We start from the raw sequence: 18,048 nt of genomic DNA, 5'->3' as shown, positions 1-18,048 counted from the left end.
TCTAAGATCATCAGCCCAACCATCAACCCAACACCCCCATGCCCACTAAACCATGCCCCAAAGCGCCACGTCTGCCCGTTTTTTGAGCACCTCAGCTTGGGTATCACTGCTTACCCAAATTCACGTAAAAACTGCGCTCCTGATTAGAAAATTCGCCATAAAAACGCCATCTTCTGAGTCCAGCCCTTTAAACAATTATCAATAAACCTTATCAAGAAGCCACCTTTCCTTAGCAATAAAGTGCACACACACAAGACTTAAATGGGTTATTTAAGTCGATGTGGGGTTTGGTTTTGGGTTTTTTTTTTTTTTTTCCAGGCAGTTTGACAGACTCTGAAGCGATTACTGACACAAGCGGTTTCTGAGCCCCTCCAGGGATGGGGACCCCACCACCTCTCCGCGCAGCCTGCTCCAACGCCTGACCGCCCTTCCCGTGGGTACACACACACGTGTGCACAGGCACGCGTAGCTGCTGGCCACCCTGCCCGTGCGCGCACACGTATGTACACACGCATGCACACACACACGCACCCGCAGCTATATAGCCTCTACGCGCTCCCGCCCGCCCGGACGTGCCCACTGCGCCTGCGCACACGCAGGCGCCCGCCGCCGCTTGGCGCACGCCCCGCCCTCCGCCCTCCCCCCGCCTCCCATTGGCCGGCTCCCCGGCCGGGGGGGCGTGGCGCCCGGCGGTCGGCGCGCTGCCATTGGCGGCGGCCGCCTTTGTGTGCCGGCGGAGCGGGCGGCCGCCACTCGCCGCCGCCGCGTCGGAGGGGCCGGCGGGAGCGGGGCCGGGCCGCGCCGCGTCCGCGCCACAAAGGCCGCAGCATGGTCCTGGTGCACGTCGGCTACCTGGTGCTGCCCGTCTTCGGCTCCGTGCGCAACAGAGGTACCGCGCCGTGCGCCGGGGCCGCGGGTTCGCGTCCCGGGGCCGCGGGTTCGTGTCCCGGGGCCGCTCCGCGCAGGGTGGTGGTGTGTGTGTGTTGGGGGGGGGGTCCTGGGTGGGTGGCCGGGCGCCTGTGGCTGCGCGCAGCCCGGCGGGTCGGCCCCGGTGCTCCGGGTTGCCTGGCAGGAGGAGGGGTCCCGCTTCCCCCGCCGTTCCCCCCCGCTCCGCGCTCGCAGCTGGGCGCTGGGGGCCAGCCTGCCCCGCTTCCGCGGGCGCGCAGGGCTCCGCGCCCCCCTCCCCAAAAAAGAAAAGGCCCAGCGGTGCCCGTCGCGGGGGTCCCCCCGCCCCCCGGGGCCGCCCCGGCGCCCAGCTCCCGCCTGCACCTCCAGTCTGTGCTTCGGTAGATCCATTTTCCTTTTTATTTATTTATTTTCCCCCCTTAAATTTTAGTTTTATTTTTTAATTTAAACCCCCCACCCCCCCCCCCTCACCCCTATCCCTCCCCGTCTCGCCGTGTAGCGTAGCCACCAGGCCATTTCAGCGTAGCTGTAGACGATAACAGCCATTTTTGTACCTTCATCCTGTTTAGCTGAGTACATTGCACTGTAAATTCCTGTTAAGTGGATTCATTTTGCTGTGGTCGTGGGGTGCAGAGTCTCCTGAGGGGCTTGGGGGGGCCCCAAAGCCCCCCAGATTGCAGCCAACCCCCCCCCCCCCCCAAAAAAAACTAAATTGGGAGGGGAAATCCGCCAAGGAAACGTAATTGGCCTTAATTCCCAATATACAATTGGAGAAGAGTTGGTGAGTAAGCTCTGTGGGTAAACGGGGGCTAAAATACCCCCCCCAAAAAGCTGCTGGCCGGTGCTGGTGAGCGCTGCCCGCCAAGGGGGCCAAAATACCCCCCCAAAAATCTGCTGGCTGGTGCTGGTGAGCATTGCCTGCAAAGGGGGCTAAAATACCCCCCCAAAAAGCTGCTGGCTGGTGAGCGTCATTTGCCAAGGGGGCCAAAATACCCCCCCAAAAAGCTGCTGGCTGGTGCTGGTGAGCGTCGCTTGCCAAGGGGGCCAAAATACCCCCCCAAAAAGCTGCTGGCTGGTGCTGGTGAGCGTCGCTTGCCAAGGGGGCCAAAATACCCCCCCAAAAAGCTGCTGGCCGGTGCTGGTGAGCATTGCCCACAAATGGGGCTAAAATACCCCCCCAAAAAGCTGCTGGCTGGTGCTGGTGAGCATTGCCCACAAATGGGGCTAAAATACCCCCCCAAAAAGCTGCTGGCCAGTGCTGGTGAGCGTTGCTTGCCAAGGGGGCTAAAATACCCCCCCAAAAAGCTGCTGGCTGGTGCTGGTGAGCATTGCCCACAAAGGGGGCTAAAATACCCCCCCAAAACATCTGCTGGCCGGTGCTGATGAGCGTTGCCCGCCAAGGGGGCTAAAATACCCCCCCAAAAGCTGCTGGCCGGTGCTGGTGAGCACTGCCCGCCAAGGGGTGCAGCCCCCCCGTGCCCGGCGGCGGTGACACCCCAGCCGACAGCTGTCCCCCGTGGGTGCCCACCCACCCACCCAGCCGCTCGCCCGGCCGCCCCCGCGCTCCATCCCGCCCGGCCCCGCCAGCCACAAGCGTCCCGTCCCGTTAGCGCACCTCCGACCTGGCGAGCGCCAACACCCCAGCTCCCCCCCCCCACCACCACCCCCCCAATCTTAAAATTTGCTTGCGAAAAGAGACGACTGGCAAAATGGGTTTCCATTAAACAGGGATAACATTTTTTTCTGCTGTGCTAAATTACTTCCTGTTCTTATTTTGTGGGTAATTTTCTGTATCGAATATCCTTTGGTTGTGTATCTTCACCTTTTTCTTGTACTAAAACTTAAAGCATGGTCTGTATTTTTTTACATTACCTAGTTTCTGATGTAAATCTCTCTGTAGAGACATACCCTGCTGAAATGTAATGTGCTGTAGCCTATACATCTGCTCAGTGTACGCTGCTTTTGTTCTGTTGCCCTTCCATAGCATGGTGGGCCTTGCCTTTTTGTATTGTGTGCATGATGACATTGTTACACACGATTCCACTAATACTAATATACGATCTCTCAATAAAGAAACTAGTTTTCCTATATTAACCTAGTGTGCTTTTTCTATTGCTGTTTTCCCATTTATTGTCGTATCCTGCTGTTTAGATTTTTTCCTTGCTTTTCCCCCATCGTGAGGTTTGAGTGAGTGGATTTTTTTCCCCCGTAGTGCAGATATGGGGGGCTTTTTAATACATTATATATATTATTTTTTTTCTCCTCTCCCATATCTACCCTCAGCATTAGTCTGTGTGTACATACTCCCTAGACGCACAGTCCGTATTACTGTTGTGCCGATGCAGAATTCTGTTTTACCGCAGAATAGCAAAAAAATAAAAAAGGAAAAGTGTATAAATCCAAGCCCTCATTCTTAATCCCAAAAAAAAAAAAAAAAAATGATGAAGGGTCTGCTGCTTATATCATTCTAGTTACAACATTACACATTCCTTACCAGACTGATACCAAAGTGAGAGGGATGACCTCCGGATGGATGGGGGGAAATTTTTTTTTTTTTAAACTGATTAACAAGAGGTAAATGATCCTGGGGGCGGGGGGGGGGGGGGGGCGGAAATCCCTCTAATCTGTTAGCTGTATATTTAAACATATACATATATGTGAGTGCCCTGCCCACCATCTGCTAGGCGAGAAGTTGCCGTGCCTTGGTCCCGCGGCGACTGGCACGCTATAAATATCTTCACTAGACCCCTGCAAGGCAGGGCTGGTAAAACCGTCCCAGCTGCTAATGTTGTAACTACATTTTCCTGCTCGAAGCCTCCAGGCCCACCATCTTTTGAATAACCCCATTTGGTCAAAAGAACAAATTAGGGGGTTGGGGGCGGGGAGGGGGGAAGGGAAAAAAAAAAAAAAAAAAAAAAGTAAGTCGTGGGAAACCTTAAAATATTGGAAGCAGGGAGGGATGGGCAGCCAAATAGCGGTCGGCGAGCGGTTTTGCCGCAGCTGCAAAGCGATAATAATAATAATAATAATATTGGTCACCTCTCCTCCTTCCTGCACCAGACCTCCTTTCCCAGGTCTGCAAAATGGTCCTGTAAAACCTCCCGATTTTTGGCTTGGATGCCACCAGAAACCGAGGGAAGTCAGGGCTCCCGAGATGGGGCTGGGGTTGGTGGGGGGCGGAGGCGTTGGGGAGGGCGGCGGGGGGGGGGGGGGGGGGATGTGGTGGTGGAAGCATTTTGTCTTAATTGCGTTTCCACGGAAGGTGGGGAGACGCAGCGTTGGTTATTTGTCTTTAAGGAGAGGAAGAGAAATTCAGCAGGTCGGTGCTTCCCACCGCTAAAATTTCAAGAGGAGCCCGCTAGCAAACAAAACAAAAAAACCAGGGGCTCCCGCAGCCCGCCCTGCCTTACCCCAGCACCCCTCCAAGAGCCGCATCATTTTGCAAGGCCGTGCCTTTCCACCTCCCTCCTAGCTCTATCCTGACTTTGGTTTGGTTTTTTTTTTTTTTTTTTTTTGTTTTTTTTTTTTTTTTTATTTCCAACATGCATTTATTATGATTTCCTCCATCTTTCCTTTTCCATCTATCTCGATGACTGTTCGGCCGCCCCGTCCCCCTCCCCGTCCGAGCAGCACGGGTGCCCCCGCTCCCCCCGGTGTGCTGTGTGCTGTGGCCCTTTGTCCTCGCTCCGTCCCCTCCCCGGGCCAGCGCCGAGCTCCGTGCGTGACACACGTCCCCGTACGCATCCCGAGGAGGGAGGCTGTGCTTCTCGCTTGCATGAAGGGCGACATGCATGCCTGTTGGGGCTGATCATTTTCCAATGTGATTTTTTTCCCCCCCCCCCCCCCCTCCCCCTTCCCCCCCACTTCTTTTATTTTATTTGTTTAATTCAACCCCCCCCCCGACACGTGAAACAATGAGATTTTTGGGTTACGGCGTGGAAAAATATGAATCCCCCCCCCCTTCCCCTACCTCACCCCCAAAACCCTCACACGGATAAACCCAATCCCTTCCCAAAAAGCGTACCTCGCGCTACGGACACCTGCCGGCAGCCGCCCCTTTGTTAGGAGCGGCGGATTCGCTGCGGCGAGCGGAATAAACCCCCCCACCCCACCCCAGATGTGCTTCTGCAAATTAGCGCTAATACAGAGCAAAACTGTTTGGTCGATAGACTCGGAGGATACCTCGGGAATCTAATCATACGGAAAGCTGCTGGGTTAATGGGAACTCGCACGAAGCGATTTATCATCCGCATCGTATTTTGACCTGTCTTGTTAGAAACACGTTCTTACGAGAGGAAACGTTTCCCCCCCTCTACCTCCACCTCCCAGCCTTATTAGTCAGTAGCCACCAGGCTTTCATAGCTCATAATCCATCAAATGCATCCGCAATTTAATGCCTTAATTCCTTTGACGCTCCCGAGTCTTGAAAAGCCACCTGGTACGAAGAAAATAATCTTTTTTTTGATTTTTAGCGTCGCGGGCTGAGGAAATCCAAGACGAGTCACGTGCTGGCGGTGCTGCTGTGGGTGTGGAGGCACACGCAGCGATTTCTATAAAGCCTATACGTCTCGCCAGCACCAACCTGTATTCCTGGGCTGCTCTAAATAACTTCTTTCAGTAACAGGGAGACGGATAATCCCAAACACGAACAAAACAAGCTGGGAGATTCATTTGTATAAGGGTTGCGTAAAGGTCTTATACACATCTTGCGTGCATTTAACGATGCCAAATGGCAGCTGGACCGGTCTTGTCCTCACACAGGGTTTGGGGCATTGTCACCATTTCCATCGTTTTTAAGACAAAGGTTAAACAAACTTTTTGCTCATATCGGGAATTATCAGCAAAGTCTAAATGAAAGCTGATCCGGATTTACCTCGCTGTGTGCGGATCCGGCCCCGTGGAAATTGTTATTTAAGAACCGGTGAGTTGGTGCCCGAGCGAGAAAGCAAACGCCGCTGCGAAGCTGGGGGCACGGATTGCAGGGGGGGGGGGGGTGTTCCCCCAAAACCCAGAAGCTGCTGTGGCCGGGGTGGGATGAGGAGGTGGGGATGCGGTGGGGATACAGTCCGGCATCGCTCGGTGCATCCGAGTCTGGGGTGCAAAACCGGGAGGGGGGCGAGATCCGTAGGCGCCAGGACGCTGCCGTAACCGCCCCGGGCCTCGCCGAGTCACCGGTCTCGCGCCGAGTCCTCCTCCGTGAACCTCCTGGAAGGACTGTCCTAGAGTAAGTCTGAGCTTCCTTTTTTGTTGTTCTTGTTTTAAACCCTGCTCGTAATTTGGGGAGCACCTCGTTAGCTGAAAGGGGAGGATGGAGCGCTGCCGGGACAGGCGCGGGAGCTCCGGCCTCCCAAAGCTGTAGGAGACCCCCCCAGCCCCAGCCCAAGTGCCACGGGGAGCACGTGTGACCTCCCAAGACCGGCTCATCCCTCTCCACCGACCAGCTGGGTGATGGTCGCAACCGCTGCAGGTGCAGGGGTGGCCGGAGAGGGGAGGATGGCTCTTTCGGGGCACGACACCGGGTAGCGAGGGCACAGGCATCCCCTCCAGCCCATTTACACGCTGGTTTAAACCCAACCCGTGCGCTGGGGCTGCCTCGTGGCGAAACTGGAAGGTCCTTATCTCTGGAGGTGTTCAAGAAGGGACACGTGCTGCAGCAGGTCAGCAGAGAAAAGTCTTTCCCTCCCCTTAACCGGGGAGCGCTCGTTTTGGGGGGAGCATTACATAAATGTGCCAGAAATGCAAGGGGAGACTTTGCGGAAGGTCTTCATAGAATCATAGAATCGTTTAGGTTGGAAAAGACCTCTAAGATCATCCAGTCCAACCATTAACCTACACCACCAAGTCCACTCTAAGCCAATCAAGGGTAGACTAGACTGAACCATGTCCCAGAGTGCCACATCTACCTGTTTTTTGAACACTTCCAGGGATGGTGACTCCACCACCTCTCTGGGCAGCCTGTTCCAATTCTTGACCACCTCTAGATCTTCCTCTGCCTCTAGATCACCTTCGATACCCATCACCTCCAAGGCCGGAGTTGGTTTTGCAATTGAGAGCGCTGCGATGGCACCGCCAAATGTCCTGTGGCTCTTGGGCACCTCACAGTTTTTGGGTGTTGCCATGTAAACCCACAGCTCCTGGAGTCGGGCGCTAGCACAAGGCTTTTCCATTAAAGGGCAGCATATAAAGTAAAGCTTCAAATTGCCGCTTATGGCAAACTTGGGTGCTCAAAACTCAAGAGGTCAGCTACAACGCTCGGGAGATCTTCCGGCCGATGCGGTGGTCTAGGAAGGTGAAGGGCAACGCATGGCTGCGGTGGGGCCAGGGCAGGGACCTGTAGGTGGGCAGCAAGAGTGGGGCTAAGACCCAGTGGGGAAAATGATCATTTTCTCCCTTTTGGGGTTCAATTTGGGGAGACGGAGTGGGTCAGTCGGCAGAGGGATCAGGGTTTCCCAAGCCATGCTGTGCCTGTGAGCAGCTCCGCACAGGATCCCATGGGAGACACCCCCCACCAATTTAATCCTTGTGTGCTCTTGTCTTACTCCTAAACATTCTTAGGGAGAAACTCAGGTCTTTTGGGAGTGGCTAAATTCTCCCTGTAAAATAAAAAAAACAAATCACTTCAGTCAGAGCAGCAGATCCTGGTCGTTGCAGGGACCAGGCTCCCATGCCGGAGAGCTGAGCTTGGCAGAGCTCAGCAGCGCCGGGACACAGGGCAAGCAAAGCCAAGTCTGCTCCGTGCCTCCCCACCACCTTTGCTTAACCCTTCCTGCTCCTCCTCTGCTCAGTTTTGCAGTCTCCTGGGACCTTTTCTCACCCATTTTCCCGCCTGCTGCTCCTTTACATTTCCCAGCCCCGGTTGGGTTGGGCTGGTTGGCACGTGCTATGGTGGATCCCTCGTGGTAAGTGTCCTTAACCACTTGTTTTCTCTCCCTCCCTTTAAAGGCTGTAACATGTGCCCGCAGGGAAGTTGCACATGTATGGTTTGTAGCTCTTTAATGAAGATTATTGCTTTGGTTTGAGTGAATAAGCCCAGCGGGGTTAGGAGGAAAGCAGATGCTGGAAGCAGTGAAGCAGCAGATTATGGGGAGAGGCCATAAGGGGCAGCTTGGTACCCGTGGGCTGGGACCCTTCCAAGTGAGGACGTGCCTGTGGGGAGATGTTCGGATGAGCATTTTGGTAGCTTGGAGAAGGACCTGGATGTCTCTGTCTCTCGCCCCGCATCCCTGTGCTCCTGGCCGCTCGCAGTGGCTGCCCTGCCTGGAGGTGGCACCCCAAGGTGTGGGTGACCATCGGCTTAGACTGGCCATTGCTGGTTTTCCCTGTGGGGCTCAAGTGATGCTGTGGAGCTCTTACCATGTGTCCCTCCTCCACCTCCTTCCCCAAATGGTACAAGGAGCAGCCATTTCCCTAAACGAGGAGAAAGCCGGGCCATGGGTACCTCCCGGGACTTCTTTGAAGGGACTTTGAGCAGGAACCTGATGGAGCTGGACAGCCTCCCATGCCAGGTGTCCAGGCACGCAGCGCTGGGGTTGGGTTAGGAGCTGCTCCAAAAACCTGCTACCGTCTTCTCCAGGCTTGGGGGGGTCTCTGAAAGACATTCGGAAATACAGTCCCTCGGGCACCTGCGGCTGCTCCCCACTTTGGGCTCCTCCAGTGGAGGGTGGGTTTGGAAAACGTCCCCATAGCCAAATGTGCCCTCCCCAGTGGGGCTTTGTGTTGTGTCTCTGGGCTTTCTCATTCTCCTGGTGGCATCTGACTCTCCCTAATGTCACGCTCAAGGTCCTGATATATCCAAAGGAGTCTTGGTTTTTCTTGGAAGCTGTGGGTGCATGAAGAGGCACCACTCATGAGTACTTGCCCAACCAACCTGTTTCCATGATATGTGTTCTGGAAAACTGGGCACCTACAGATAAAAGGAAGATTTCTCCTCTTTTTTTTTTTTTTTTTTTTTTGTGGTTGATAGCAGAGGAGGTGCCTGTTCTTATGCAGCCCTGCAGCATTGGGTAGATCTCATTTGTCTGTGCTCCTTGGGGCAGCAGAGGACGTTTGTCTGGTCCATTCAGGGCTGATCATCATCAGCTGGTGGGAGCTGAGACTTAAATAGACTCTCCTGTGAGCCCCCCACTCAGTGAGGAGCAGCTGGAGTCAGAAGTGAGCTGTGGGTTTGTTGGTGAAGCTGCCTGGATGTGGGATCGGACACCAAGCTGGAAAGGTCTGAACTTGTTTATATGTGAATAAATCTGAAATACATCCTCAACTTTTTTTAAAAGGGTTGCTTGGCATTTATACTGGGGTAAGATGAGTACCTAGTTTGAACTGTTTGGTTTTGGTTTTTTTTTAATAAAAAAGGAGTAATTGGCAGCAAACTGACCACAGTCTAAAGGTATTTTCTTTGCGTGAGGGTTTGGTGATGCAGTTATCTTTGCAAGACTATCGGTGTGTTTTCAGCGCTGGCGTGGCATTTGCTGGCAAGTTTGAGTAGGAGCTTTTTTTTAAATCTCTGGCAGCGTCTGAAGGTAATGGGGGTGATAATGCTTCAGGAGAGGTGTCCGTCAAGCCTGGCAGTTTCTGCATCTTCCAGGCGGAAAATACCACGTCTCTAATTTGCCTGGCAGGAAAAGAGCTGTAAATCTCCCGCAGATTACCGCGCTTCTTGTTGTGGTTTGCTGAATCCACATATCTCTTTCTTGTAGCCTGGCCTTTAATGTTAATATCTTTAATTTCATTTATAAATTCACTTATCAGCTTTCATTAGTCATCCTGTTAATGATCCCCGGCAATAAATTTGTCATTTGACGTCAAAAGGCAGATTAAGGGACTTCTAGAGCCTTGGGAAATGGCTTCATGCTGCACCGGAATTATAGCGGTTGGCATATGAGGCTAATACTATGTATAATTTGCATCTGCTGCTCAGGGGATGAGTGATTATTTTATATATTTAGCAGAAAACAAGAGCATTTCTTAATCATGAATGGAGTTACATTTCCTGCAAACTCTGCAGTGTTATGAATCACTGGGCTATAAACATCTCGTTGCCTGGTTTTGCATTACCACGGTGGTAAACCCTGGAGGGTCAGATCCTGACAGCTCGCCTCCTCCTCGGGGGGTTTTACAGCACGAGTGGCTAATTGCAATTAAGGTGTTCCCTCAGCGCTAGGAGCTGGAAGGGACCAGGAGTGGATTAAGCTTTGCTTGGCCAAAATTGAGCCTCTTTGGCCTCTGCTCTTCCTGGTGGGAGGCCGAGGGCGTTGGTAGGGTTTGGAGGTGGGCATCTAAGGTGTGAGAACAGGGGGGAGAAAAACATCCAAAATGTTTGCTCAAAACATCTGGAAAGGAGCAAGGTTGGCCTGAAAAGGGATGAAATGTAGCATCCCCAGGCACTGGCCTGTTCAGATTTGTCACGGTGGGGCTTTATAGACGTTGGGACCAAGCAGCGTGTTGCAAGAAGCCTTATCTTGTCCAGCCCTTATTTGTGATATCCCACAAATCTCCAGGGGCTGAGATAAGGAATGAGGAGGCTCTCTGCACAGAGATAGCATGACATGAGTGGGCTTGGGGTTACAAGGCTTGTGTGGTTTTTTTTTTTTTTTTAATAGTGAATGTCTCGGTTGCATGCAACCCTATAAAAAAGGATCCCCTCCCATGCTAGCCACCCACAAACTCCCTCCAAACTCCCTCCTCTGGGCAGGGCTTCCTTTGAGATCGATGGGCTGCAGGCAGCTCTCCATGAGGCTGAATAGAGAAAATTTTATCCATTGTGTACCAAAGGCATTTACGGAGTTGGTTTTGCTTGGCCCTGGTTGGCCTGAGTGGGAAATGTCTCTATGGACCTGAGGTAATGGTTGTATCGTGTGTCAAGGGCAGCTTTGGGAGAGTCTGGAGGTAAGCATCGAACCTGGCCAGGTGCTGCAGGCTGACCTACACCGTCTGGCATTTTGGTCACCAGCATGTGAATCTGGTCTGGGTGGGAAATGATGGGTGAATCTGGGTGGGCAGGAGGCAGCCAGAGGTTGCAGGGATGTGGGGAGGTGGAGCCCCTCAAACATCCCATCTGCAAGGGCTGAAGGGTGACCCACAGCCCAGGGAGTGAAACACCTTCTTGCTCTTACCAAAGCAGCAACAAAACCCATCGCCCATCCTTACCGTGTTGCTCAGCTCTCCGCATGACTCCTTCCTGACTTACATTAATGAGTGGTGGCCAGACTTTTGTCTCTGAGGTAGCTCCTTGAAGCTGTGTGCTGAAAAAAAAAGAAATTAAACTCATTTGCAACGTAGAGGAATATTGCATGGGAATTGGGCCACGGAGTGAGGGACGTTGCGTTCCAATGGCAACAGGGGGATGCACGGGTGAGCGATGGGTGGTGGGCCAGCAGCTCAGCTGAAGGCACTTCTACCGACTCGAGTTGCAGGGGACTAGAGCTACGTGAAAACAGATATCTGGATTTGATGATGATGATTATTTTCTGGTTCACCGGCTGAAAATTTACTTTCCTAGTTTTATATTGCCTTTTGAGTTTTTTCAAAATGGGGGGTGGGGGAAGGCTTTTAAATGGTTCATTTGAAATGAGATGAAATATGCCACAACCCCAGAAGTGAAATGCTACCTTATGACAGAAAATGAAACAGCATCAACTGGCTGTGGGGAATAATACCGATTCATCATAATCTTTCAGTTGGGTTTTTTGTACAGAAATGTTTCACCTAGACATAACTTTTTTTTTTTCCATATCCAAGAGATGGAGTTGGTGTTTTGTACTCGCTTGGAAAGCATGCAATGGTCAGGAATAGACTGCCCCAGTCCTCTGCATTCTTGTAGTGTGAAACCATGTTGTGACTTTAGTGTGTGCAGGAATTGGATTTATTTAATCACCAGAAAGTGCCCTAGATGAGTCTTGCAGAAGCAGGGCCTGTGTTCTCGGTGCGGGTGGTCACAAAATGTAATTGGCCCCTCACAAAATGAGGGAGGTCGTGTCGGCCCCTGCTTCTCCTTCCTTCTCACCTCTGTTGGCAATGAGGGTGGGTTTCCTGGCTTGCGAGGACCAGAGGCAGTTTCCAAAATGAAAATGAGAGCTGAGGTCTTGAACGGGATGTGCAACCACTGCTTTGCTCCTCACTGGGCTCATCCACCTGAGTTACTTCAGCCTACAGGGACAAATAATACCTCCTCCATGGCCTTGTTTGATTTGAGAAGGAAAATCTGTCTGGCATGTGTGATTACAAACTTGTCGGTGGAAATCCTGGGTATTTTGTCAAAGGAGACCGTGGAAGTACCCTGGAGATAAGGATGTCTCATCTTGCCCTGGGTCATCTGCAAGGAGAGTCCAGTATTGCCAGATCCAGATGGCACGTGATGCTTCTTCTATAGGGTGCAGGGGTGTCCTGGGGAAGGAAAATACTACCAGGACACAGTTACAAGCCTAGAAAAATAGGACATGGACCAAGGGGAAAAGAGGCAAGGTAAATCCCCACGCCCTCTGTCCCTTGGACAGAAAGCAGTTCCTCCTGAAAGGAGCTGGGGTGCTTTTAGGGAAGCCAAAATATGTTTGTTAGGTGCCAAGTGTGACTCTGTTCTTCCTGTAACAAGCAATTTTGAGCCCCATTAACAAAATCAAGGGCCAGACCTCAACAACATCCAGGAAGCTCATAGCAGTTTTGGGGATATATTACACTGGCTTGTGTATTCATCCAGATGGTGTGGGACCAGCTGTGCTGAACCCCTGTCCTTGTCCTAGGATTCCTTGTCCACAGCCCAGCGTCTTTCACTGGATGTTTTTCTATTAGAAACTAAGCAAGGAGAGGAAGTCTTTTCAGCCTGGGCTGACCTCGATGCTGGCATACCCAGGCTTCGACCCATCCTCTGGCTCTCTGAAGAGGTGCAACATTTGCTACTCTTCAGCAAATGCATTACAAGGCATGAGAAGTCCCCCTGGCCAGCACTGCTGTTGGTATTACCTTCACTTGATTTCTTCACCTTCTACCTCTCTCTTTTCCCACCATGTTTTTAAATATCAGCCATGTTTTCCCCCATGGATGCAATGGGTTTTTCTGAATTGCCCCTTCCTCACCTTCATTCCCCAGACACCAAAGCCTTCCTCAGCGCTGGTGCTGGCTCCGGAGCTTAAACCTGCTGGAAACACTTGAGATGCTCAAGCACTTCTGCTGTCCCAAACAGGGCTTGTTTACCCGGTGTGCAATAAGCCAATCGTCGCATGCTGAGATGAGATATTGTTTTATTCTCAAAGCTGTGCAAGTTTGGGTGCTAGGTGGTATTTCCACAAAGCTAGCACACTCACCAAGGTTTTCTCTAACTTTTATACATTACAATTAACACACCACACCTATCGACTATGTAATCATTAAATTTGCTAAGCATACTTGTCTCTTACTTGTTCATATCTTCTTCACTTAAATTTCAAGGCACAATATAATTTTAACTTACTACGCATGCTCAAGGAGAATTGCGGGGGGTAGTCTCTCTAGTTTTTAATTGAGTTGGTGGTTGCAATCTCCCCCTGCCGAAATTATCTTTCCCCTACTTTCCTTCTTGGCAGATCCTTAGTAACTCTTAATGGTTTAGTAGTCAAGACAGTAATGCATTACCTTGTCCTGTTCCTGGACAATTTGTCATTAGCAATCTATTAACCAAACAAAAGCATAGATAGGGTAGGGCTTTACAATGGACATTCTATAGCAGCACCAGCTTTGGATAACACTTTGGTCTGGTGTGTGTTAGTGGAGGGGAGGGTAAGGCACTGTGGCTGTCCGTGGGATAGTGTGTCCAGAAGATGGAGGACTTTCTTTGGGAGCTCTGTCTGGGCTGAAGGGATGAGGAGGCTGAAGAACAAGTGGTGTCCTCTGGCTGCTGCATCAGGAGATGGCTGTGATTGATGCTGTAATAACTGGCGTTGGAAGCGCAGTGATGGGGAAGTCTGTCTCGTAACCAGAGTACTAGCTTTAAAGCATGGTCATATTGGTCATTTGGCCAGGGGAAAGGAGCATCATGGTGTGGTGCTGAGTGGGCTCTAGGTACGCATCCCTCACCCTGCTTCACTTCTAGAAAATATTGCTCTTTTTAGGGAGGGGGTGGTTTGGATGGATGCTTTGCAGAAAATAATTGTGCAAAAGTGCTGCTGCTCTCTCATCATGTCAAACAGGGAACACTGGTGCCTCTCCTCTCCCCTGCCTCCTGTTTTTGGTGCACCGGCACAGCTGGTCACAGCTCTCTGGCCCCACAGTGCAAATGGGAGGCAGCAAAGGCCTCTTCCCAATGCCCTGCAATTCAAATGGGAAACGGGGGGATGGGCGTGCTTTGCAGAAACCCAACTCACTGGCAGCATCCCTTGGGGGAAGGTGACACCCAGGCCAGCGTGAAAGCCAAAGGGCACCAGAGAGGTGCTGGAACCTTCCTGGGAGCCAGGGCCAAGCAGGTGGATGGTGCAGGCAAGGAGGGATGTACCAGGGCACCCAACAACTAACCCTGCTTGCAGCTGCCACCTCTGCAGAGGACTTTGGGGACTCCTCTTTGAAAGCAGCCTGGAGCTTACTGGAGGTAAGTCTAATGGAGCAAGTGGGTGTGCAGAGTTGGCACCCTGCCCTCTGAGCCGAAATGCTCTTCTCCAGCCCATGAATAGACCCAGCTCCCGGTCACTTTTATTATTTTCAGCGTAAAGAACAAGTCCGTTTGTAGCAATGCCGTGATGCACACACTTTTGCATCACGCCAGGGAGCTGCTTTGAGAAAGCCAACAAATATAATGAGACTTTGTGATTTAAAAAAAAAAAAAAATAGAAAAAAGGGATAAAAGCCCAGAACACAACAGGACCATGAAAATGCAAAGTGTTTGTCAAAGTTCAGACACCAAAAAGCCAACGAAAAAATGCTTTGTTCTTATCGAAATCTGCCACGAGGGTTCTGCTCCCCACGTCTCCTGAGGTTTGGGGTTGTCTGTGGTGCAGTCCTTAAGCTGTAGGAGTTGCTTTCTCGCTATGTCCATGTGCACACCACCTTCCATGGTGAGAAAGGTGGCTTTTGCCTCTGGTGTCCTGCTCCCTCCAAAGAGCAGGGCTTAAAATTCCTGCCAAACTTGCATCTGTGGGAGAGGTTTTAGCTGGGCTCTGATGAGGAAGTGCTGGCTGATGGTGGAGGAGGGAGGGCAACACGCAGTGGGAAGCCCAGGAGGCTCTCAGGGCAGCGGGTGATGGACCAGAAAGTCAAGGAAAAGCAGCAACACCTAGAGAGATCCCACACCACGGGCTGGGGATGCTTGTCAGTGCAGCTTGGTAATGGTTGAGAGCTGTGGGTCTCCACTGTATCCAAGCTGGGCAGGGGTTAGGGGTGGCCACTGGCTTGTTTCCACAATATTGAGAGAAAAGGAGACCTTTGTCAAGCAAGCTGAGCTGCTCTGAAGGGCTGGGCACTTTGGTTGAATGAGCCACCACTTGTCATCAAGGAAATGGGGCATTCAGGAGTGCGGTAGCTCTGCCCAATCTGCACCTGTAATACCAGGGCATCTCTGCATTTAAAACTCCAAGCAGGATAGTGCTAGCGGGGCTTTTCACTGCTGTGCCGCTACCCCAAAACACAGAGAGCAGAAATCCAGATACTCTGTTGGAGCAGAAGGATAAATGACCTGAACCCAGGGGTCCCAGGAGGAAGTTTGCAATCCATACAGCCTTTGTTGTTTCTCTAAAAAATAAGAATGATCGCACTGTAAAAAGTCAGAAATCAAGATTCACCTATCCAGTTTTCCATGCGAAGGGTATTCAGGGCTTGGGGGCTGTGTTGCAGAGTCTTTGGGGCTAGATCTTGGCATATCTGCCGAATCTTGGACAACTTCTGAGCCAGCCAGCACCTCCTAACAGGGCTCGGTTTGATTTGCTTGGTCAAAATGCTTCTTCTGAATGGAGGAACAGGATTAGATTCTTTGTAGCCTATGTTTCTCAAAAACACAAGAGAAATTTTGTTAAAGCAGTGTGCAGCTCGGCTGGTGTTTTAGAGGTACCAGGCTTTAATCAACATCACTGAGAAGTTCAGATCCCAACTTTAATTCCTTTTTGTTTGTAACTGGGAGCTCTGAGGAGTCAACAGATTTAGTGGCTTGAACAGATGGTTTTGTATGTGTGTGGGTTTTTTTTTTTTTTTTTCCCCCAGAGCTGGGTTGAATCTGAAATACACCTTTATAATTGCTGCTTTTATCTATTCTGCTTGATATCTGCTAGAACCACTGACCAATGGACATTACATGGGCTAATGTTATTCATGCTGTATTATTTCAACTCGGGCAGAAGTCTTCTCCTGCATTCAGCAGTTAGCGCAGTGAAAAATCTTTTAATCTCCTTCTGCTTTCTCTAAAGGTTCAGTTATGCTGTGAACTGACAATATAAATGGAAATTTAACATCTAGGATTGTTTTCATTCCAGTCTTTGCATGAAGGCTGCGCTCCTTGTGAGGCAGAAGTGCTGTGCGCTGCACCGCTCTGTGCATGAGTGTGCATTTACAAGCACACCCCTTGCAAGGGCAGAGGAGACTTTTCCCTGCTGTCAGTGCTTTCAGAGCTGTAACATGGAGGCCCATACCCAGCTGCCCCAGAAGATGCTCTCTTTAAGAGCGTCTTCCACCAGCTGAGAGCGTTGCAGAATAATTCAGCTGGGAAGGGACCTCTGGAGGTCTCCAGCCAAGCCTCCTCAGTTTCTGAGTGTCTCGGGGTCCTGCCCAGCCAATCTGGGATATATTCAAGGATGGAGATGACAGCACCTTGGAGGTGCCTGCTTGCTGGTCAGCAGTCCCTGGGGATACACCTGCTCCCAGGGCTGGATGGGCAGTCCGATGGTATAGGCATGGGTGTAGATGTGCTCTCCCTTGCCATAAAATTTGATGTTGGGAACTTCCTGTCCATTCTGCACTGGTGTTGTCCCCTCCAAACAAGGGGACTTTCCATGGGCAGGGAGATCCACTGCCATGGCCACATCTGCGTGAGGAAGATCTCAAACCACCATGGGCATGGTCCAAGGCCAAGCAGCTGGGCTGTGTCCAACACCCAGAGGGGAAAACTGCTCTCCCTAAAGTGCTGGACATGCTCCTGCTTGCCCAAATGGCAAGTGTGTGTCCAGGTGGGCAGTGGGCACAGATGCTGACCCCAGCTCCATGGATCCCCACTCGGACCCTCTGGCCTTCCCTAAGGTTGAATAAGTGCTTTTGGTCTCCCACCTTCATTTCTCCATCTCTACAATGCACAGGTGCCCATCTTGCAGGCCGCTGGGTATAAAGTTCAGGGAACAGGGAAAATGCAGATGATTCTGCTCCTTTGTAGGTGAAATTCCTGGGGAAAATGTAAATGTGGATGGGGAAAGGTGGATTTCTTGTTTTCATCCTCCTTTCTGTGGTCACAATTGAGGAAAGGTGTTACAGGACATGTCTGAAGAATTGTATTTAGCCACAAAAAGTTGGTCAGGTATCTCTGCTTTCTTCAGGAAATAGATTTAGAAATTAAACAGAAAGCTGACAAAGCTGAGATTTTTGGATGAGCAATAAAAATCTCAATTCTTTCCTAGTGTCATATATATATTTTTTTTAAGAATGGTTTTAACATTATTTTATTTTAATTCAGGGGGAGGCATTGTCCCAGGGTCACCCATTGCAGTAGTGGGAAGAGTGACTTAGGCCCCATCTCCTCTGTGAAATCTGCTTAAAAATAATGATCTGGGGGAAAACCTGGCTGCTGACACCAACTGTAGGACTTCCTTATCTAGCTGCTCTGATCAATAGGCTTGCTTTCCCCGTGTAGCTGATCGATCTTGACTTTTTGAGTCCGACAGCAACTTTTTGTAATGCCAGCTGATGCAGGGCCATGGAGACTTGTGGCCACTTCTCAATAGCAGGGGATTTGTTGAAGTAGATCAGATCTGGAGTCACTGAGAGGGAATTAATGTGAAATGCTTTGATGTTAGTTTTACAGTTGCTTTAATAGGCGTAACTACACTATTAAACTGATGAGCCTGTATTTAACTCTTATTTGTACTTGAGTGGAATGAATGTTTTCCTTTAGGAAGGATGAATTTTACAGAGTAAAAGAGCTACTATAAAACTCCCAAATGCCTCAGCAGTAAGGATGTGACAGCTTGCAGCCTGAAACCCAGATTCCTT

General features: G+C 51.0%; 1 protein-coding gene across 1 annotated transcript in view; it reads left to right on the top strand.

The window, feature by feature from the left end:
- Positions 1-828: 828 nt before the first annotated feature.
- The window catches only part of ARK2C (arkadia (RNF111) C-terminal like ring finger ubiquitin ligase 2C), a 47,963-nt gene continuing 30,743 nt past the window's right edge, over positions 829-18,048 (top strand). The window contains exon 1 of the mRNA XM_075727025.1: positions 829-889. Within this exon, the coding sequence (XP_075583140.1) occupies positions 829-889 (61 nt within the window). The remainder of the gene's footprint in view (positions 890-18,048) is intronic.

The sequence above is a fragment of the Pelecanus crispus genome, chromosome Z, assembly GCF_030463565.1.
Source record: "Pelecanus crispus isolate bPelCri1 chromosome Z, bPelCri1.pri, whole genome shotgun sequence".
NCBI lineage: Eukaryota > Metazoa > Chordata > Aves > Pelecaniformes > Pelecanidae > Pelecanus > Pelecanus crispus.
The sequence above is the reverse complement of the archived record's forward strand: the minus strand, read 5'-3'. Positions and strand labels throughout refer to the sequence as shown.